The sequence below is a fragment of the Chrysochloris asiatica genome, unplaced genomic scaffold (genome assembly GCF_000296735.1).
Source record: "Chrysochloris asiatica unplaced genomic scaffold, ChrAsi1.0 scaffold00051, whole genome shotgun sequence".
NCBI lineage: Eukaryota > Metazoa > Chordata > Mammalia > Afrosoricida > Chrysochloridae > Chrysochloris > Chrysochloris asiatica.
Window position 1 is genome coordinate 1969792 of NW_006408569.1, and position 23946 is coordinate 1993737.

At 42.8% G+C, this 23946-nt stretch overlaps 1 protein-coding gene across 1 annotated transcript in view; it reads left to right on the plus strand.

The window, feature by feature from the left end:
- GPC4 (glypican 4) overlaps positions 1–21840 on the plus strand; it is a 126292-nt gene extending 104452 nt beyond the window's left edge. The window contains exons 3-9 of the mRNA XM_006862809.1: positions 744–1135; positions 13630–13795; positions 18195–18325; positions 18419–18565; positions 19938–20074; positions 21143–21318; positions 21501–21840. Of these exons, the coding sequence (XP_006862871.1) occupies positions 744–1135; positions 13630–13795; positions 18195–18325; positions 18419–18565; positions 19938–20074; positions 21143–21318; positions 21501–21709 (1358 nt within the window). The 3' untranslated portion in view covers positions 21710–21840. The remainder of the gene's footprint in view (positions 1–743; positions 1136–13629; positions 13796–18194; positions 18326–18418; positions 18566–19937; positions 20075–21142; positions 21319–21500) is intronic.
- Positions 21841–23946: the final 2106 nt, after the last annotated feature.

Genomic DNA, 23946 nt, shown 5'->3' on the forward strand with positions numbered 1-23946 from the left:
TTCTCTTTCCACAGATGTAGTCTATTTGATTTCTATGTGTTCCATCTGGTGAGGTCCATGTGTATAGTCTTCTCTTATGCTGTCTAAAGAAGGTATAGAAAGCAAAACAAAATTTCTGGCCACATAAAACACTATTGTTTGAAAGCACCTATCTTGAGGTCAGTTTATAATGTGGGGTCTGGAGGCTCATGAGCCATGTTTGCGTAGATTCTTGCTGAAGAAGAGAGTGAGAATGTGTGTGTGCTGTGTGTTTTGTGCTGACACTTGAAAAACTGTTGGTTTGAAAATGTTTCCCTATCTCTCAGACACACATACAAGCTGCTTTGTGGCCTAGGCTTCCTTTCATTCATAAATGACCCAAAGTAGACAATTACTGTTGAATTGATTCCAACTCATGGCAACCCTGCCTGAGTACAAGTGTGTCCATAGGGTTTTCCTTGGCGGATTTATTTATCTATAAATGAAGATTGCCTAGTCTTTCTTCCGAGGTGCCTCTGGGTGGACTCAAACCTTCAACCTTCCGGTTAGTCAAGTGTGTTAACCATTTACACCATCTAGGGACTCTAATAAATGATCCACATTTTTCCTGAAAGAAATCCATCCTGTCTGCATATACAAACACACTTGTTATTTTAACGTCGTAATTTTCTTCCTTTTTGAATTCTCTTGGAATTCTTATTTAATAACTGAACCACCCTTCTTTTCTTTTCTCTCTCTTTCTTTTTTTTTAAATTTTATTTTAGAATTCTTCAAAGAACTACTTGAAAATGCTGAGAAATCCCTGAATGACATGTTTGTGAAGACATACGGCCGCTTATACATGCAAAATTCGGAGCTATTTAAGGATCTCTTTGTCGAGTTGAAGCGCTACTACGTGGTGGGGAACGTGAACCTGGAAGAGATGCTCAATGACTTCTGGGCTCGCCTTCTGGAGCGGATGTTCCGCCTGGTGAATTCCCAGTACCACTTCACTGATGAGTATCTGGAATGTGTGAGCAAGTATACAGAGCAACTGAAACCTTTTGGAGACGTCCCTCGGAAACTCAAGCTGCAGGTTACCCGAGCTTTTGTAGCAGCCCGTACCTTTGCTCAAGGCTTAGCAGTTGCAAGAGATGTAGTGAGTAAAGTCTGTGCGGTAAGTATATTTGTGTGTTTGTTTTGTTTCATTTTAACAGGAAGTTTGGGAAAGGTTGAAAAAGAGATCACTCAAATTTAACGGACCCAAGAGCAGTTTTGTTCCCTGTCCCTTCTCCTGGCCTCCCCTTTTCTCCTCTCCTGTCCCCCTTGCCTCACTTCCCATTTTCTCTCCCAGGCTTCGTTTTTTATATGCACATGTCAGAGCCCTAAATCGTGGTGAACATCTTCATATTTCATTATTATCCTTTTCTCGTGATTTCCTTAGGTCCCTAGGGACGGGATGCATGTCACTTTGGAACCTTAACTTTAGAAATGGTTCCAGCTCCTGTTCTGCTTCCCTTCACTGGTTTGTTCTGAGTTGCCTATATTTGAGTCTTTGCCTATATTACTTACAGTCTGTAGAAGCATTTAATGCCTAAAGAACTCAGAGCTCTTTAGAAGACAAAGCTTTCCATGACAGTTATGCTCTTGCCTTCTTTCTGGCTTTGTTTGTCAGATGACCTGTTGCCGTTGAGTTGATTCTGACTCATGACAGCCCTGTGGTTTACAGAGTAGAACTGCTCCCTAGGGTTTTCTTGGTTGTAGTCTTAATGGAAACTGATCACTTGTTGTTGTTGCGTGCCGTGGAGTCAGTTCCGACTCATAGCAACCCTGTACAGGGTTTCCGAGGCTGTCAATCTTTACAGGAGCAGAAGGCCTCATCTTTCTCCCGCGGAACAGCTGGTAGTTTCAAATTGCTGACCTTGCGGTTTGCAGCCTGATTCATAACCACTACGTGGCCTATCCAGTCATTTATACGATAGGATTACCAGTACAGGAATTGAATTTGTAATCTATGACCAGGAGCTTATCAAAGAGCCTCAGTTTCCTCATTTATCAGAGGGATAAGACTAGAAACACTATGGGGGTTTTTTTGTTTTTGTTTTTGTTTTTTTTGAGCCAGCTTATGTTGTTGTGGGACAAGGGTGAACAGTTGTTGCTAATTGCCATCAAGACAGTTTTGACTCATTGAAACCCTGTATAGGGTTTCTGAGGAGTGGCTGGTGGGTTTGAACTGCCAACCCGGCATTTCGTACGTAGTCCAGTGCTGATCGTACTTCACTACACTAGGTCTCTGAAGGGTTTTCTGGTAGAGGAAAATCTGTGCTCTTACTTCCCCATTCCATCCAAGAAGCTCTGTTTTCCTTGATTTTATGTTGTTTTAAGCAAGATTTTCAGGGGTGAAAGATTCTACTGGTCTCTTAGGACCACCACAATCCCCAAAATTGAAATTTGAAAATGCCTTCAAGGCTTTTTCAATTCTATCCTTCCATGAATCAGTACGAGTGAAGAGGCAAGCTATACCAGGGCGATTAATCATCGTGTTGATCCCTCTAAGCTGTCAAAGGAAGAGCCAAGTTGTCCTTCATTACAGGGTCTGCAGGCTCAAAGACTTCAACTGAGGCTACTTGGTTGTTTAAAGTACTGGAGAAGATGGTCAAAATGAAACCTAAATAGCAATACAGTCACTACAGTGTCACTTGATGGCTTATCACAGAAATAATTTAGAGTTAGGATGACCATATAATTTACTATTCAAACCAGGATAATTATTGTCCAACCCAGGAGTGCTTATTAACATTTATACCCAGACAGAAGGTGTGACTGTGGTCCTGGCCTAATTATTAATAAGCAACTAGGACTGTCCTGGGCAGACCCCTTATTAGAGAGGAAACTTCATATTCATCAGAGTGAAGAGAAAGATTCTAAAGAATAGTGAGTGTTTACAGGAGATTTCAAATTAGAACTGGGTGACAACAAATTGATTTTTGTGTGTGTGTATGTGTGAATTGAGTGAAAGTTTATAGGGCAGATCATCAGTTTTACATTGAACAAATCATACACCTTGTTTCATTACAATGATTATAATCCCCTCCATGTACCATCAGTTAACAGTATTTCTCTGTATTCATTTTAGCTCTTTTTTTTTTAAACATTCAGGCATATATAATAATTTTTCACCACCAAAGGACACATTCTGTAAGCCTTCCTCCTGGACACCAGCACACAGTCTTTCTCTTTCCATGAATCTAGAGCCCTCAGCTGCTCCCTCTCTCCATGTCCTCATCTCTGCCTCCATCTCTGGTGTCACTGCTTCTGTGGATAGGGTCACGCATTCCGCTTGTGCTCTTCTCCCTTGATGGTTCTAGGGTCCTCTGTTTCTGGACTGTAAGATTAGCTGCTCCCCTGTTTTATTAGAAAACTTCTACCTTTACAGTTGGGATAGTCTCAATCAGTCATGGTAACAGTTACTCACTGTTGAATCATAAGAATCTTATCCTCTTTTCACCCATCTAGACAAGATGAAAACTATTCAGTGGGGCTCTATCTTCCCCCGCACACTCTAAGAACTAAACTCCCTCTTGAAATCTTGTAAGCCAGTCACTTCGTGCCTTTATTGCCCCCTCATTTTAGGTAGCCAATGCCTAAGTTGCCCATCCCTATCAACCCTGTATACAGAGGGGATAGCATTGATACTTCTCTGTTGGTATTTTGAGCTACTACACCCATAAGTATATGTCATGTTCATCAAATTGTAGCAATTTATCGTCGCTTCCTTTATCAAAAATTGTTTTTTGTTTTTTTTTTTCCTTCCTATAGTCGAGTTCTGATCATCAAGCCATCAAGGCTAGGTCAAATGGGTACTATCTGCAAGTCTGGGTGTTCTTGTGTGCCTCCCTCAATTCATATTAGCTGGACGCTTCACTCTCAGCTCTAGCCCTCTGTGGCTATGTCCTTGTCATGGGCTCAGGTGTCCCCAGGTCTCACCACATGGTGGACTAAGCAGCCCTTCCTCTTCTCTCACTCATCTCCAAGTCAGTGGGAGTCTATGGAATGTGGTTGAACTCAGCCCATTTCTTCATTGCTGCCTTTCCTCTTCTTCCACTCACTAGTAGACCAGCAAGCTTACATGCCTGCTCATGTGTTCCCTTTGATTTCAGTCTTAGATGGGGGTTTGTCCTGAAGGGACTTGATTGCTTGCCTTAATGGCTTCCCGGCGAACAACTTACTTATTCTTGTAGTAGCCAGTCATACTGCCATTTTTGTTTTGGATTTTCCCTGCTGATCTCTCTTTCAAGAAGTATCTTCTGTTGCTCTGGCTGTTCCAGGCTGGTCTGCTTGTCCTTTTTAGTGGGAATGTCCCACCTCAGAGGGTTCTGGATGGGACTCAGGATTCCACCTAAGGTTCTATACACTGCAAAGGCTCCGCAAGAGGCGTATTTCACTGGGCAAGTTCTAGAACCCCTTTTAAGTATTCCAATCATATATAGGCTGAAGCCACGTCCATTCTTAACAGCTTTGTTTGTGCCCTCTGTTTGTTTTCATTGCCTTCCTTTCCTCTTGTTACTTTCACTGTAATTCGCAAATGTGTGCTGGTACTGTGGTTACAGAGCTCAGCTACTAATTTGCAGTTGTACGATTCTGTCCTATGAGTTGATATTGACTAGATGGCAGTGAGTTTGGCTTTTGAGTTTTGTGTGGGTGTGGATAGGTGCCCTGGTGGTGCAGTGATTAAAGCACCTGGTCTATGGTTTGAATCCACAAGCTGTTCAGCAGGAGAATGATGTGGCAGTTTGCCCTTTGGGGCAGTCCTATTCTGTCCTGTCAGGCCGCTCTGAGTCAGCAGTGGGTTAGTTTTGGTATAAGGGTGGGTGAGGGTAGATGAGAAAATGATGGTTATAATAAAAGCTTCCTGAACCTCGGCCACCCTCTGTAACCATTATTAATCCTGGAGGTGCTCATGTGTGCAGTTCATCCAGACCAAAGTTCCCTACGTTGTAGCTTCCCTAACATAGAGGCCAAGGGCTAAAAAGCTCTGAGTAAGTGTTTGGAAAGTGGGTTCTTGGCATTAAGCCTCCCTTTTCTTTGGAGTTCTAGTGTTGATTCTTGGGAAGAAGGACCAGGCAGATGATGTAATAAGCACTCTGCAGATTTGGAGCCACGTTGGAGAACTGAGATTCTGGAAACTCTTAAGGTGCGGCGAAGGAATTCTGTGGTGGTGGGACAGGGCCAAAGTAAAGCAGTTTAGTGACAGTTAATTACAGGTTGAAAGACACTTGCCTTTGTCCACCCTACCTTCCAGGGTAGGGAGAATAAGCAGTTGCTGCTTCCTTCTAGTGCATTCTTTGTGATAAAGTTCTTTGAGAAAAGTTTCTTGCTAAAAGTATCCCCATAAAGCTCTCACTTCTATAGACATTGAATTCTCATATCTGCCTAAGAGACATTTACCTATTTATGTAGGAAAATAATGAATACAAAAGTCTCAGGCTTAATTTATATAGAGAAAACAGCAATGGCCAGTGTACCCAGATGTAGTTTACAGGCAGAACTAGAACAACCCAAGAAATGAGTATTTCTTCCTTTAGGTGCCTAATAGAATAAATCACCTTGGTCCTGAGAAACACCTTTCCTAGTGAGTATTGTCACTTCTTCATTGAGGAGAGTCACCTCATTCACTCAATCCACAAAGAGATCTTTAGAGTCAAACAGGCAATGCATCCAGGTCTGGGCAGACTTAGTCGGAGCAGGATGCCCAACTTTCCCACTCAACTTGGGTAACAAAAGAGTTGTAGTTGTAAGTTGAGCGGTGATTTTGCTGTGCAGAGGGTCACTTACCAATACTTAACAGCACTTAACAATAACAATAAACCTTTGTTAGGGCCATCAGCAAGCTTAACAAACTGCCAGAAAAGGGTACTTTTTCCTTGAAATCTATTTGCCTTGCTTAGGTTTTCTGGGTACAGACATTCAAGAACTTCAGCTCATGCCATTGAGGTATACACTTCAAAACAGAAAAGTCCCCTAAAATTAGTTACAGATGGCTCCAGTTCCCTGGTGCTACATATCTTTGTGTTACTTATTCCATCTTTATTTGTCATGGTTCATGATATATTTCTTATTTACCTGCCTGGAGCAGCAGTTTTGCCTGGAAAGATGAAGTCTGTTGTGGTCTTTCCAAAATGCACAAGTGGTGACATGCACCATGAAAATTAATAGCTACTATGCCAACAAGAGCTGTGTTCTCATGGTTCCAATTAACACTGATAGAATGGTACTATGTCTACACCCCCACCCCAAACTGCAGGGGCTATAATTAGAACCCAGTGCCTCACCATCACATTGTCTAAATGTCTTCCCTGAACTGAAAACTATTTCCACTGCTCCCCGTCCTTTCTGTCTCTCCACTCTGCCCCAAGAGGACTACTGAAAGAACTTTGCCATTTCCTCAATTTGGCATTGGGTTAGTGTTGTTAAGTGCCCTTGAGTAGATTCCAACTCATAGTAATCTTGTCTAGAGTTTCTGAGGTTGTAAATCTTTTCAGGTGCAGAAAGCCTTATTTTTTTCCCCATGGAGTGGCTGGTGGGCTTGAACCACTGATCTAGTGGTTCACAGCCTAGAACTTACCTTAAGCTGCCATCATAAACTCAAATCAACATCACACACATATAAATGTATTTGCATTATGCATGTTCAATACAAAAACCTCTTAAGAAGCACATTGTAGGCATTCATTCACTCCTGAACAAGAATCATGTTCTCATTGGATTGCTCATCAAGGAGATTTATACCCTGATACTTGCACTGTTCACTCACAACTCAGTCTCATCATTTGAAATAAAACAGTACACACTTGGCAAGCATTTCTGCTGCTTCTGTTTGATCTACAGGAGCCCTGGTAGCTTAGTTGGGCTGCTAACCACAAGGGCAACTGTTTAAATCTACCTGCCTCTCTGCAGGAGAAAGATGAGGCTTTGTGTTCCCACATAATGCTTTACGGCCCCGGGAACCTTATACAGGGTAGCTATGAACCGGAACTTACTACACGGCATACCACCACCACCATATCCACTAATACCCCCAAAGAAACCCTAGCTTCTTCCACATATGCAATGCTATTTTTTAAAAGATTGCTATCAGAAGTAGTTAGGACCTTTGCATCATCCTTTCTTTGTGTGTACAAGTAAAGTATGTGTGTCGAATTCAAACCCAATTAGGAAGCTATTGAATAAACTAATCCTATGGAGTCCTGGTGTGTTGCTTTGGGTTAATGAACCAGACTGCAAAGCTGTTTGAACTACAAGGTTGGTGGTTCGAGCTCACCAGTCGCTCCTTGGAAACCCTATGTAGGGTTGCTGTGGGTCGGAACCGACTTGACAGCACTTAACAACAACAACAACAATAGCAAGCTTGGGTTTCCTATCTCTTTCTCATACCCTAATTTTGGGCAACATTTCCTATTATTTTTGTTGTGTGCTTATGTCACCAAGCAACAGATACAATCTAGACCTCTTCTGTCTGTCTGGTACTATTGGCCCTGCAAGAAAAAATGATTTCAGCAAATGTACATTAGGAGCTGGAATAAACTAAAAGGAAATGTGTTTTTCACTTCAGTACAGCCTGTTGCCTGCCATTGCTGTGTAATGTGGCTTAGGGCTCGCTTGGAATTACTGAAATGAGATCCAGGCTGCGTGAAGAGTTCTGTTCCAGCATTTTTGTTTTGTTTTGTTTCCTTTTTTTTTTAAGACTACTTGCAGTCTTTTTTAATGTGGTGTTTGGGAAATGCAGGTTATGTGGTTAAAAGTATCAGTGTATATTAAAAGAGTCACTGCAGAAAAAGGGATTTTGTTGTGAAGGCTTTTTATAGCACAAATGGTATGCAGATGTCGTGCTACACGCGTATCCTGAGGACAGCAGCAATGAGTATTTTAAAAACGTCTTTTAATAAATTAAAATGGATAGGTAGATTCGTTCCAGTGTCCTCCCCACCCCAGCACAAAGCATAGACGAGTTACCTTACTTTTGTTCAGTCTTTTTATAAGGCTTGGGGATTGGGTATTAATGTATTGCCATCAAGATTCAGTGACTTTGATTCCAGTTCATATGAGTATTGAGTCCAAAGGATCTCTTTCTATCTTACATCCCTGAACGTAAATAAACAAATTGAGCATTCTCATTGTAATGTAAGTGAACGCCTTAAACAACCCCCCACACCCCATAAATAATTCTCTGCTCTCTGGTAGGGAAGGAGCCCTCATGGAGCTGTGGGTTAGGTGCTGGCTGCTAAGTTGCAAGGTCAGCGGTTCAAACCCAAGAGCAGCTCTGCAGTAGAAAGCTAAGGCAGCCTGATCCCATAAAGGTTTACAGCCTCAGAAACCAGAAGGAGTAGTTCTAAGGAATTGTCTGGTTACATTGGTTTCTGGTAGGATACCCCTGCTACATGCTAAATTCTCTCAAAATTTGAAAACGTGGGTAAGATATGGAATGTTTCCTGGTTGGTTTTGTTCAAGTCAACTGTTGTTTTTTTTTTCGCTCTCTTACCCTGTTTCCGACCCGACGGCACTTAACAACAACAACAACAACAACCCTGTCCAACAGTGTTGCCTTCCCTTTTTTATGGTGGTGAAATTATATGCAACAGAATCTTCAGCAATTCAACAATTTCCACATGCATGATTCCGTGACATTGATTCCGTTCTTCATGTTCTGCGACCATTGTCACTATCTGTTCTCAAATCATTTCAATTCCATTAACATAACCTCAATGCCCCCTAAGCAAAAACTCTCGTCTTTCCCCTCCCTCCCACTCCTGGACTCCACTGATCTTCTGTTTTCAATGTATTCACTTATTTCATGTAAGTTAACACAGCCAGTCTTTATCCTTCTGTGATGGACTTTGCTTGCTCCACTTAATGTTTTCTAGGGTCATTTATGTTGTGTCAGGCACCACTAACAGAACTCTTTTCTTGGATTCTTTGGATCCTTTGTTAACAGGGACTATTGCGTAATCACACACATACACACACACAAACATACACACAAGGGGGCTTCAAAAAGTTCATGGAAGAATGTATTTAAAAGAGCATGGAATTTTTCCATGAACTTTTTGAAGCTCTTTTCTATTTGTTAGGTTTTGTTTCTTATCCTGATAATGCCTTGAATGCTATTAAGGACATAATTCTGACTCTATATATCAGTATTGTTTTATTCTGGCACAGGACTTTTCAGTCAAGTATCTAGTCAAATGTGGATCCATGTAGAACTGTTACATCCTAAATTGCCCTCAGATGGATGGATTCATTTGGTCAGCAAACATGACAGGCTGCGCATTCTTCTTTCACTATCAAAAGCATCCAGTCACAGACTTGAGCGTAGACACCCTGGTGCCAGAGGCGATGGAGAAGGCCCAGCCTCACATGCTGCCCTCAAACTGAAAATTTGAGATTTCTAAGCAACAAGGAAGCTGAGTGCACATGTTCTGGAACCCAAATGCTGCCTGGGTTCAAATCTTAACTGTGGCTTTTACTGGACGGTCTTGTGGGTGTCCCGCAATCTCTTTGGGTGTCTGCATTGTCACTTGTAAAATGATAAGACAGCACATACCTTATATGATTATTCTGAGGCATAAATGAGTTAATGTGTGTAAAGTCCTTTGAACAGTGCCTTGTACATAGTATGTACTGTATAAATGTCAGCTACCAGTAGACAACCAATCCTGACATGGAGCAGAATGTGTTTCTCATGAAACATCAAGTCCCTCATGACCGTGAAACCAGGCAAGCTTAGATAAGAATTTTCTCTCGGAGACCATGAAACTGTTCTTAGTGTTAGAGTTTCAAAAAAGCAAGAGAGGAGCTCTTAGTTTTCCAAGCTCATAGTTTTCCATTTTCCTTGTGTCACTTTGAGAAGTAACTAATCTCTACGATAGGTTTGGAAAATGTGACTTTTGTCAAAGACAATCATTCCCTACCCCCTACTCCAGCCCCAAGGATTCTGGAAGCCACCAATGACATCTAATCAAAAAGAAACCATCTCAAGCATTCTTCAAGAGCTGGGTTCCAAAGTAACAGTGAGACTGATCATTTTCCATGGCATGGTGTGCCATACAGGATTCTTTTGTCAGTTGCTGCGAGGCATGTTCTGCCGTGTCATCTTAGGTTTTCTGGAGGAAATCTACTTCAGTGAATACGCTTTTGGGGGACTCCAGGAGAAAGAATTGATTTAGTGGGCTACAAGGGAGTCCAGTTTGAAGGAACTTGAGTTTCTGTGTTATATTTGGTTAGTGGTGAAAGGTTCACCCCTGGGATGGTAGAGAGACCATTGTGAGATCATGTGAGGGAGCACCCATCAGTGCCTTGTATATCACAGTGTGACCACAAGAGCCACCACAGGATCTGGGAGATGTTGAACTTTCTCCAGAAACTTCAGGAGAGAATTTGAATTGAAACACTGTATCGCCGTTTGGTGTGGTCTTCCCAGTGATGGCGGCCAACCTACATTGCTTCTCACTAACATGTCCTGGAATATTCCAAAGGAGAAGTAGCTATTTTGTTTAGCCACTGGGATAGTCCAGATTCAGAAGGTAGAGGCTCGGCTCTAGCACTCCGAAGCTGCCATGTTGAGCTTGGTCAGACAGATGTGGGTTGATCCTGGGAAATGGTTAACAAATCCTCGTGGAACAGAGAGAAGGAGACATCACAGGGATCCCTATTTCTTTAGAGTTCATGACTAGACCCAAACGCTATTCTTTATGACAGGACCCCATCTCACACAAGGGATTTGCTTGCTCAGTTTTGACGTCCCTTCATGTGAAATATTTGGCATGGTACTCTGATTAGTACTTGTGTGACGAAAGACAGATTTTCCCCAAGTTTGATTATTTCATATGTCCTTTCTTGTCTCAGTTTTCTTATAACTTCCCTATCTCTTATTCAGTCCTGCTCTTATTCCGAGCATGTATAGCTAAGTTCCTTATGATCATGTACAGAGCATGAGCCAGAACTTAGCCAAAGAATGAAACGGAAAAGCTCCGCCAAACCAAGTTTCATAATCTTCCCTTAATAAAATCTACTGTGTCATTTGGATTTTAAAACATGAGCCCTCTATCAGCCTGTTGTAGGAGAGAGTGTTTTGTACCGAGGTCTGGCAGTTGAAGTAAGACTCCAGTGGCCTGGTTCTTAGTCCTAAAAAACAAAAGGAAATAGGAAAAGACATCTTTGGGTGGGAGTAGGGAGAGAGTTTCTGAAATGTAAGTACCTTGAGTTTAAAATGTTTGCTCATTTCATAAATGGCTCCAACACATTGGGATTTCTTTGCATTCTGAAGAACAGGTCCCATATCCTTACATAAAAATTCTTATTTTCCCTGCTATGTAGCCACAGACATATCCTGGGTTAATGCAAGGCACATAGTAGGTTCTCAGAGGCTTTTAGTTGAAATTAACTGATTACAAATGTCTCTTTTTGTTTAAACATTGTCTAGTCTAAGCATAATATTCAACAAATGCTAACTGCCACTCTGTTACTGTTTTTTTTTTTTTTTCTGAGTTATTTGCATCACTCTGAACTGCTCAAAAACCCAGTGAATTAGCAGTCTCACTAATTCACAGAACTCAACTAAAAATAAAGAAGCTAGCAATCGGTTTCATATTTTCTGCTTAAAAAGACAGGGAAACGTTTTGTCACAGATGTTTGATAAAGGGACCAGATGTAGCCGGGCGACTACTAGCACCTCTCTTAACCTGTTGGACTTCACCTTACCTATATCGGAGATGCGAGCCCTGATCCCAAAATCATCCTCCAGAGCAGGTGAAATGCATTGTTGGACCGACCTACATTCCAGCATCTGTGCCCTGTGGTTGTGTTGGTCCCGGAAGTTGATGTGGACAGCCCTGTAGTCATGCTCTTTAAAGTACTTTGCAAAGACTTCTGTATTTCTACAGTTCTCAGGCCATTTCCCCTCTCCAGGCCTGTTTGCTCATCTGTAAAATGAGGAAATTGGACAAGTATCAAAGTTGTAACAATATGTGAATTTAAGGGCATGAACTTTGAGCTCTCCAGAAACGCCATTCCTCCAGGTTGTTGGTCAACCAAGATTTTACTGTACATTAATCCCTAGATCAAAGGATGAATTTTGTGCCTAGGAAAACATTTGGAAGCGATTAAAGTTGTGGGTGAGTCCTAATTCTTCATAGGGCATGTTTATTTCAGCGTAGCATCCTTGAGTGAGAGTTGTACTTGGAATATGAGGCGTGGTGTGTGTACTTCATTCACATAGGATTTTAGCAGTGTTGTGCTCCTGAGAATTGTTGTTAAGTGCCATTGAGTTGATTCCAACTCACAACAACCCTATATAGGACTTCCAAGGAGTGGCTGCTGGTGGTTTTCAACTGCTAACCTTGCAATTAGCAGTCCTCTGCTTATCCTACAGCACCGTACCAGGACTCTTCCCATCTAATGGAGCCCTCTGAAATCCAGCCTTCTTTCCCATAATTTGTTAACCCCATTCTAAGACGTGCCGTGCCCAGTACACTATCTTCTGGCTTTTGTTTTACTTCATTCTCCCACCACTGGAATGCAACTCCTTCAACATTTAACTGAAGTCCCACCTCTTCCACCAATTGTTCCCTGAGTATGCCAGGCTTCACTGCCCACAAGCCTTGGAAGGCCTTCCTGAACCCCCACATCTAAAACGATTCCTATTCTACCTGGTAGAATACATTACTTTCTACAATGGTCTTGGCACAGGATGGGAGTACACACTGAGACCTTTCTTTACGCCTTGAGTGTGTTTGAAGGAGGTAGGGGAGTTAAGGTCCAAAGGGTAGTGCATGTATTTGAGAAGATGTGCTTGTGTTTCAGTCTTGCAACGACAGAAATGATCATGCATAAGACCAAGGCACTCTTGGCCTGATGAGCACAAGCAGGTAGCACAATGGGCTTAGCCTTGATGTTGTTATTGTTGTGTGCCGAGGAGTTAGTTCCAACCCATAGAGACCCTGCATAGGGTTTCCGAGGCTGTAAATCTTTACGGGAGCAGAAAGCCTCATCTTTTCTCCCATGGAACAGCTGGTAGTTTCAAACTGCTAACCCTTAGCATAGCAGCCCAATTCGTAACCACTACGCTACAAGAGCTCCTTCTAGAACCCCCGAAATACTGAACAATGAGGCAGGTAGGAGAGAGTGGGGAGGGTGGGAGCTTCCAGGGTGAGAGATACATACAACTTGGCTGTTGAAGTGATTGCATTGTCCTCCTGCCTCAGCACACAGCTTCCCTTCATTCACATCTGGACCCACGTTCAATTCCCAGCCAATGCACCTCAAGTGCAGGCACCTTGTTGCTATTGTGCTGAACAGATCTCAGCAGAGTTTCCAGACTAAGATCAAGAAGAAATACCTAGTGATCTACTTCTGAAAAGCAACCTGTGAAAACCCCATGGATCCCAACAGCGTGATCTGCAGGCAGTTATGGGGAGGGCACAGGACCAGGCAGTGTTCCGTTGCATTGTACGTGGGACTTCATGAGATGGAGGCCGACCGACATCCTGGACCACTCGCTAAGGATGCTCAAGAACAGTACATTAGTTTGTTGAATTCATGGCCAAGACAGACTTACAATTTCTGCGTCCAACTTAACCTCTGCCTCTTCCCTCTCTCTTTTTTCTCACACATCAGGTGAATCCCACAGCACAGTGTACCCATGCCCTGCTCAAGATGACCTACTGTTCCCACTGCCGGGGTCTGGTGTCTGTAAAGCCCTGCTACAACTACTGCTCAAACATCATGAGAGGTTGTTTGGCCAACCAAGGAGATCTCGATTCTGAGTGGAATAATTTCATAGGTGAGTAAGTGACGGATTGATGTGTTTGTCGCTGGAGATAACTACTTGCAGGCTGCCAGGAGTGTTATTACTAGCTGTAAAATTCCTGTTTGTCCTTTCACATCTGCTGGTGTCTTAACTGTGCTCAAAATTCATACCATTCGACATGTAAAACGTTCCCTTGAACTATCAGTGGCATTTTCTGAAAATATTAGACCCAGCGACTACCAAGTTTGAATAAGGAGAAAGTGCTTTTTTGATATTTCTCCCTACAGGCCCCTTTTTGCTAGGCATCATAGGCCTATATCCATGTAAATGCTGGAGCATGACCATCCCTGGAGACAAAGTGGTTTTCAAATGCTTTAGCCAATTTGTTGCAAGCATACTCTACCGCAAACTGGCCAGTTGCCCGCTTGGTATTTAGATCAGGTAAAAATCTGATGGCAGAAATTAGGGCTTTTGTTTCTACTGAGTAATCCCACAAACCACCGTGCAAATATAAGGGCTTTTGGCCTGATCAATGTAAAGGTAAAGCATTCTCACATAGACCATCCACCTAGTAAACCATGGCCCGAATGGAACCCAGAGTCAATATCAGTGCACCAGCCAGTCTACTCCAGGGTTAATTATAATTTGGGAACAAGATTATTAATTTCCTTGCCCTTTCACCAACATGATGCTTACTTCGCACCTGTCTTCATCCTGGAACTTCGAGGCCCCATGGGCCACCACATACGTCCTACCAGTTTACAAAATCAATTCCCTTTTCCCCCCAGCCCCATTTGCATAAATGCAGAATTCAAGTGTCTTTCTAACCACCTATTTGTGCACATCATGGGAACATGCAGGAAATTTGCCGGCTTGTTCCTTTAGGGAAGGGGGAGAGGTGTGGGTTGGACAAGGCTTTTTAGTCTGCATGAGAGCTAATTACCATATTAACTCTGTATGGAAGTGCATCAATAAATTGGCTCCAACAGATTCCTGAGAAAGGGAGGGGGGACGGGGAGAATGTGAATATTAAAGACTTCAGCACAATTGTGGCTTAAATAGCTCAAAGCCAGAGGACCTGGGGGAGTGCAGGGGGGAGATGAGGCCTCTACCTACCAGAAAAGCAGATTCGCATAAAAGAGAAGGCATAACATCAGCCAAGCCACACACGTACAAATGGCGCATCCTGCCCAGAACGTGTGTGGGAGTGATGTTTAGGAAGCCGTGATTTCATAAATATTTGTGACAGAGTAGAATTCTGCAGAGAGTACAAGAAGCTAGGAGAGGAATCTGGTCGTGCTGACTTTCGTACAAACACACCAGGAAGAACACACAGAGGGGCTTGCCTCCCAAATTTACTATTCTGTTATTCTAACATGTCCAGCAGAAATAATACCATGAAGCACAAACCCATCTATATACTTTTTCAAGAGTTTACAGTACCCCCATCAAATCAACAGCATACTCTGGCTTGCTGAATTAATGCCCTCAACCAGCTTGCGTATTTTTCAAATTACAATTTGCTGTCTTTAAAGAGAAACAATTCATCCCAATTGGAAAGTGATGGAATTTCAGAATTGATTTTTCCCAGTTACCATAAATGATATTCTTTGGGGGAAGGAAAAGGTGAATAATTTTATCCAAACCTTATTTTTTAACATCTGGGGTCTAATAATCTTCTCTATTTCTAATCAGCTGATAACATACATTGTTAATCTCCAGTGCATTTTCATGAATTTTTGACAAGGGTTTAATTACTCTGCTCCGAGGCTGTAGAATGCCTTCCCCCTGACCCCCGGCCCACAGTGACCTTACTCCCCCCTTTGCAAGGAATTTTTCTTTCCCCTTTAAATGACTACAATTAATGGATGGTGAAGAGCTCCCCCTCTTTCTTGAAATCAGATCTTGGGGTTCTGTCAGCAAGTTGCCTTTTGTTCTTGCGGTCAGGTAGTGAGAAGGGGCAGGCTTTGTTGCTGGAGGGGGGAAGGGAACGTCTCATTGCCATTGATTTAGACCCTTTTGGAAACTAAGGTCTGGGTTTGCCCAGCCTGCCTCCTTGCTTCCATTCCCTCCCTGTGTCACCGTGAAGTGTCCGTCACCCTTTAGTGAATGTGGAAGTCAGCTCAGCTTCTATTAAAATGGATTCAAAGGGTAGAAACCACTTGTGTTCTATGTTCTAAAATAATGCTTATATGAAACCAACAACATTTGAAAAATATACCACATACCCTCACCCACCTCCCTGCAAGCGTCCATTTCTGGAAAATCCTACATGAACAATTCGCTTAGGTGCAGCTTGTTCTCCATCGCATACTGTAGCTGTGTTAACATGAGTTTGACTCAGAGCCAGCCTTCTTAATGTCAAATGTTGCTGCCAGCGGGACTCGAGTATGGGGATTGCTGGCAGCGACACCAGCCAGTTCCTGGCAGGAGGCAGGAGCCAGTCGGATCGTCCATGGATAAAAAGACCTGTGGCCTAGATCTGCTGAAGGAAAAAAATTCCAGAAACTATCTTTGGATTTCTCTTTTTGCTTCTTATCAGGGTTGGTGTTGCCAAGGAAGAACTCGATTGATAACTAGTCAGGACTTTTCCTCCAGTGGCCTTGGGGGGTGGGGGGGGGAGGGGGCTGCAGGCAGAAGGCATCCTCCCTCACATTCCTAAGCCTCGCAACACGCAACGCCATGGCACCGACCCCAACAAAGGCCCGGCTTCACTCTCCATTCCCAGGCCCTTGTGTATGGCCGGCTAGCTCCAAGTTTACAAAGCCGCCAAAGAGCCAGAAGAATCAAGGGTTTATGTTTCCTTTCATTAGTGAGCTGGCCTTTCTTCGCCGCGAGGGAAAAAAAGTAGTTACGAAATGCACTGTGTGTTTTGTTTTGTTTTTTCTCCCTCATTTAAACCTCTACGTTATGGATGGTTATTATCTATCTATTCATAATATTTTTATTTGGAGCCAGCGACTTCTCAGCTCTGATGGAATGTGCTTTCTGTATGTGGCTGCACTGTAGCTTTGACAGTGATGAACATATTTAAGTTGAGCTCCACTTGTTTACAAAAGTCTCCATTTGCTAGTACATCAAAAGCATTCTCCCGTCCCCCTCCAGTACAATGGTATATTCATGCTGGCAGCCTTTTTGCTTCAGAGGTTTGAAGTGTCACTTTATTGGTGTTTACCACAATGCAATCTGAAACTTCATTTGTTATTACTTTCAAAAAATTGCATTTCATGGAAATCTATTTGTGGTTTGTGACATTGGAATTGTAGCATAGAGAAATGACCCCGAGCTTTGAGAGGGTATATTGCATTTGGGCTAGGTTGAAGGTGAAAGAAAGGTGGATCAAATTTGGTTTCATTGAAATGCTGATGGACAGGCTTACCTATGCCACTAGAAGCTTCTAGAAATTCATTTGGGGGTTGCAGTCTATGCCTGTGGGTTTTTTGAGAAAGACACACAGCATCATCTTGTAGGAACTAGCCCTTCTTTCTAGAGCTCTCTTGGTCGACCTGAAAGGTAGACAGTTCATGTTCATGTTTCCATGAACTGTCTGAAGCCCCCTGGTATTAAGCATAATCTAAGAAACCAAGGAAATCATATTTGGTGAAGACACGCACACTTTCTGTGTACTGTGTTTTTGGTCATCTTTTTCTGCTCATGAAATGAAGGTGGGGTAAAATGTGTGTTTTTCCTTGAAATAAATTGAGGCCTTCAATATGTGAAATGGGAAGTTTCTCTTAATACAAAAATTACATCTTTCAAGCTTTCATTGTTTGAAAAGTCATTAAGAGTTCCTAAGAAGTCTTTCATTTGTGTTTTCCCACTGTGCACGCAAGGATCTGAAAGGGTTCCATTAAAAAATGAAAGAAAAACAGGGTATGCCAGGATTTATACTGATTAATGTTGCTGACGCTTGTAAATGGAACCTGAAACAAAAAATCCTAGGAAGTCTCTGGGGACAATTGACACTCTGTCTCCAGCCTTAGGTTTGCCAGAATCTTCTAGTAATAGCCGCGGACAATGCACAGGAATAAGTCATCAGTAGCATGGAAGATCCTGATTGGGTTTCCCTGCTGTAGAGCAAAGCACTCATCTGGCCATGTCACGTTTCAGAGAGGGCTCTATGGGATAAGCCCTGGACTGCTAACAGCAAGGTTGGCAATTGAAACCCACTAGTCACTCTTCAGAAACCCTCTACTGGGTTGCTGTAGCTCGGAATCCATTCAATCGCAACAACAAGATGGTGACTACATACTGTGTAGTATGATGGAAGTAGATAGAAACCCATGAATTCATTAGGATACCTGTCCCCCACTCCCACTCGCCTCTAATCCCTCACAGGAAGCAAAGCCAATAAAATCATCAGACGGATTACCCAAGGCCAAGCTCATGATTGACTTTTTTCTGCCATATTTTTCTTCAAACCTCCTGTTAGATGCTATGTTGATGGTCGCAGAAAGACTCGAGGGCCCTTTCAACATCGAATCGGTCATGGATCCCATCGATGTGAAGATTTCAGATGCCATCATGAACATGCAGGAGAATAGCGTACAAGTGTCTCAGAAGGTAATGAAGGTGGGAGGCTGGATGAGTGAGCCGGAGGCCCCATCTGGCTTGTGCTGGGATTTCCCTAATATGACCATCCTTACTCCAATGCAGGTTTTCCAGGGCTGTGGACCCCCCAAGCACCTCCCTGCAGGCCGGATTTCTCGCTCCATATCAGAAGGTGCCTTTAGTGCTCGCTTCCGACCGTATCATCCCGAGGAACGGCCGACCACAGCAGCTGGCACAAGTTTGGACAGACTGGTGAGCCCTTTGGCAGGAAGCCCGCTTTACTGAAAGAGAACCAAAAACATTGGCGTGCAATGAATTCTTAGTTGGCAGGCTTAAAGTTTGGGTATTTGCAGTGAAACTTTTTGAGCCAAAGATTTGCGTGTATCAGTAGATCAGGAAGTCCTTACAGGGTCAAGGAAAGGGGATGTATGAAGTCTTACCTCAAAACTTCCTTTTGATTTCCACACGTTTTTAAATGAGCATCTACTGTGTACCCATCGCCATGCTTTGGAGGGTCTGATGAATAAGACAGATCCTTACTCTCTATAGGCCCTAACAAAGAGGGAGAAGCAGATACCCTCAGTGTACTAACCTAATAAACACTAGGCTGGGAGAAAGGTGGGAAGATATATGTACATTGCTTTAGACATTGTTTGTTGTTGTTGTTAAGTGCCGTCAAGTCAATCCCGACCCATAGCGACCCTTTACAGGGTTTTCAAGGAGTGGCTGGTGAGCTTGAACCACTGACCTAGTTCAAACAGCTTTGCAATCTGGTGCCTTAACCCACAGCACCACACTAGGACTCCTTAGACATTGTACCAGACTGCAAATCTGTTAAGACATTTTAATACAGTGCTAGGTGGAACCAGAAACAGCCCGGATGACTGCTAACCAAAATGTTGATGGTTCAAAGCCATCCACTGACTCCAAGGAAGGAAGACTAGAGATCGGCGTCTATAAAGATAATAGGCAAGAAACCTCAATGAGGCAGTTTTACTCTTACGCAGGGCATCACGAGGAGCCTGGGCCCAACTTGGTAGCAAATGACAAGAGGGAACTGGAAGAGGCAAAAGTGGATGAGGAAAGAATAGAGTTGTGTTTGTTGATGTTGTATGCCATCAAGTCAATTCCAGCTCATAGCAACCCCATGTGACAGAGTAGAACTGCTCCATAGGGTTTCCTACGTAGAAATCTTGATGATCATTGGTTGTACAGGGCACAGAACATGGGTGCCCTCTGCACCTTAGTTATAATGAGGTACCTGGGACACTGGGCCCAGGCAACAAGTCTTTGACAGAACTTGTGTTTCAAGCATTGATTCATTTGCATGATTTTGTACTTCTTAGATGACTTGTTGCATATTGTTGTTAGTGCCATGGAGTCAGTGCAGACTGATAGCAATCCTAGATAGGGTTTTCTTAGAGCAGCTGGTGGGTTCGAGCCACTGAACTTGTAGTTAGCAGTCTAGTGCGTATCCTACAGTGCCACACCACAACTCCTGTTGCTTATTATACTGGAGACATTTCAGAAACTGGCAAAAGGCCCATCTGTAGGTAGTTTTGTGTTGTTTTTATATCAAGGTGGTTTTTTTTTTTTCTCTCTCTCTCTCTCTGTCATAACTTAGGTTACCGATGTCAAGGAAAAACTGAAACAAGCCAAAAAGTTCTGGTCCTCTCTTCCCAGCAATGTTTGCAATGACGAGAGGATGGCTGCAGGTAACAGCAATGAAGATGACTGCTGGAATGGAGAAGGCAAGAGTAGGTGAGTGTCGGCCCAACAGAGTTACAGCCCTTCCCTTCAAGGTGCCTGGGAGCCCTTCAGGAAGGGATTTCTGATTGTCTCCTGAGGCATCCTGAAGAAAATCCCAGTAGATAGTAACAACACGGAGAAGCCCTGGTGCCACAAAGGTCAAACATTCAACTGTTCAACACACAGTGGCTCCACAGGCAAGAACTTCCAGCTGAGAAGTTGTGTTCTGTCACATGGACTAGTATGACTTGTAAATCAACTCAAAAGACTGAAGATGGGAAGCTTCTAGACCTTCTTGGGAATGGCCTTTGCCTTTAAAATATTATGAAGGCACCAGCTGCTTGCCAAGTGTGCTAGGGGCAGAATTCTGGGACAGTGTTATATAATGGGATTGGGGCTGTAGCCAAGGATCTAGCTAGTCCAGTGGTGTCATTATTTTGTATTTTTAAAATTTTAATACCGGTGGTCCTTGGTCTTTTGGCCTGGCCTTATAAAGCCTTTGTATTTGGCCGGTCCTATCTTCTTAGTTGTGGCGCTGGACTGCAAAGTTGATTTGAACTGCATGGTCAGCAGTTCAAGCTTACCAGCTGCTCCTCGGAAACCCTATACAGGGTCACTATGGGATGGAACCGACTTGATGGCACTTAACAACAACAACATTCCTCTCCCTACACAGTGACTTGCCTGCTCTTGACATCATTTTCCTTGGACTCACCTACATCTGCTAAGAGGCAGAAACTGGAGAAATAAGACATCTAGTTTACTAGAAAGGAGCTCTGGTAGCGTAGTGTTACGAATCCGGCTGCAAACCTTAAGGTCAGCAGTTTGAAACTACCAGCCGTTCTGCTGGAGAAAGATGAGACTTTCTGCTCCTGTAAAGATTTGCAGCCTCAGAAACTCTGTACAGGGTCGCTCTGAGTCGGTTCCGACTCCATGGCACATAACCACCACCACCAGTGTACTAGGAGTTGTTGATTTTCCAGTTAATTGTGCCCAGTGAAGTCTCTTCAGTAATCTCTGCCTATCCTCTCTAGAATTGTGCTTTATTGATTACCCTTCTGGTGTCATCCCTCCTGGCAGGTACCTGTTTGCAGTCACAGGCAATGGATTAGCCAACCAGGGCAATAACCCAGAGGTCCAGGTTGATACCAGCAAACCAGACATACTGATCCTTCGTCAAATCATGGCTCTAAGAGTGATGACCAGCAAGATGAAGAACGCGTACAATGGGAACGACGTGGACTTCATTGACATCAGTAAGTATCTGTGCTTTGAAATGACCCAGGGCTCTTCAGAAAACTCGTGCAAAAATTCTGTGATCTTTTCATTCCATTTTTTCATAAATTTGTTAAGGCCCCTCCTACAGATTATTCTAGTATGCCTTGTAACAAGCACAGGTGGAATGAAATCTTTCTTGCCTTTTTTTTTTTTAAACTAGGTGATGAAAATAGTGGAGAAGGAAGTGGCAGTGGCTGTGAGTATCAGCATTGCCCATCGGAATTTGAAAATACTGCAACTGACCATGCCGGGAAGACCGCCAATGAGAAAAAATCAGCTGACAATGCTGGTGCCTGTCCGGGGGTACAGCCCTACCTCCTCCCTGTCCTCTGTATCTTGTTTCTGGCCATGCAGAGAGAGTGGAGATAATTCTCAACCTTGGAGGGAAAGTGTTCATCATCAAAGAGTGAAAAGGCACCAATTCATCACTTTTATACCATGCTCGTGACTTTGCTTTTTAAAAGACTGGACAACAATGTACAGTTTTTACTATGTGGGCAAGAAAAAGGGATCTTTACATTAAGTTGGTCTCTGCCCCTCTCCCCCCAGAATCATGTTAAACGTGGCTGACACTGTAGGTACAGAACTGTAGTTAGTTGTGCATTTGTGATTTTATCACTCTCTTGTTTGTTTGTTGTTGGTTCCCCCCCATCCCCGCTTTCTTTTTATTTGTGGGGTTTGTTTTGTTTTTTGTTGTTTTTTTTCCCCCCAGTTATGAACTCACTTTGTTTCTTAACAAGAAAACCAGGGTCCTTTCTTGGCATGTAACATGTACGTATTTCTGAAATATTAAATAGCTGTACAGAAGCAGGTTTTATTTATCATGTTATCTTATTAAAAGAAAAAGCCCAACAAGCAGTAAAATTTCCATTTTCCCCTGTTCTTTTAGTTGCTTTATCTGGAGAGAAGTGGACTGATTTTTTAAAATTTTATTTTAATTAGAGAAAACCGTGAAGGGCACGTGTAGCCACTCGCCCGATTGGATCCAAGCATGAATCCAAAACGAAGGTTATGTTTCATTTGAAGTTGGCTATGAGACTACTCTTTGGTTGAGTTGATTTCCATAAGCTAACATTACATCGATGTCCGATTCTTGATAACATTCTCTCTTGGAAGATCTAAGGCATTCAGGATTGAGGGTGTCCCAGTTATTCACAGGTTCACACTTATTTTAGGGGGGAGTGGTTTTCTTTTTTTCACCAACAATAAGTGACTAACAATCTCATTTGTTCCCATTCAAACACAGCCACGTATAGGCTGGAGCTGTCAGGGGGGTGGAGCGGGGGAGGCATGCCAGAATTGGAATACATCAGAGTTTAGGGAGATTTCTATCTACACTCATGAGCAAAGTTCTTATCCTGGCACGGATACTTGCTTTTGCTTTTGGATCCCACTTTTTGTTTTTAAGAGATTGTACAGTGTCTTAGTTGAGTCTTTTCATTGTCCCGTCCCTGGCTAAGGGCTGGCTGTGGGGGAGGGGCGGGATGGGGGTAGGTAGAGCTGAGAAGGAGACATCTTAGTGGTGACCCTTAGCCACAAGGGGGAACTGGCAAAGGCCATATCTGTTGTGCCAGGCAAAGATGAACAGCTGACTTGGCCCCATAGGAATCCTTTCCTTGTGTCCTTACCGAATGACAGCTCATCAAACTATGAGAATGTATCGAATCACATTAAAAGGAGTTACCAAAAGTCCTCTGAAGGTTTAAATTCTGTGAGTCTCTTCCTGCTTGAGATAACTATTACAATCCCCACCAATTCTACGGAAGCGAATACCCACCAAGAGGTTGGTTTTTGTTCTTTTTCAATCTTCAGTTGTGAGAGTAATACTCTATTTTTATATTGAAACATAATTACTTGCTAGCTCAGGGTCTACATTTCATTCACCTTTTTACACCAAATTCTGCAGAATGGTCAAAATGGAATATTGGGGACTGTTGTAAACAGAGGCTTAATTATATTAGAAGTAGCCAGTTATTTATTAAAGCATGATGTTAATAAAATAGGCATATTCTGACTGATGTGTATGAGTGGTCTTTTTTATAAAAACAAAAACAAAAATCCCCAGCAAACATAAAATTGCAAAGGAGCTCCATTGATTATATATGAGGAGAAATGGATTGTAAATAGCTAAGCTGCCTTGTGAGAACTTGGAAAATGTGTTGATACTAACTACCTCAGCTGTGAGGAATTTCCTTTTGAGCTTTGACCGCTATTACTTTCACTTGGTAGAAATGAATCTGGTCTCCAAAATGTAGCTCAAACAGTTACCCCCATAGACCTTGTTAGATTGTTTTTCATTTAAAATCTTGAACTCTGCCCAGCTGTTTTCTTCCAGTCAAGTCCTCTACACCAATAACTTTTTCCGAATTAAATATTGTTGATGGTTCTTCTGGACTCTCACTGATTTGATTTATTTATTTGCGTTTTTTTTTTTTCCTGTTGCCCTTCTATTATTTAAATCGTCTCTTGCTTTTGAACTTGAAGTATGAAATAAACAAATCATAGATTTTTCCATTCAGGTCTGACTGGATAAACTCTTGGCTTCTAACCAGTTGGCAGACCCCACCCCCCAGAAACAGAATAAAGACAAGTTGAATGTTATAAAA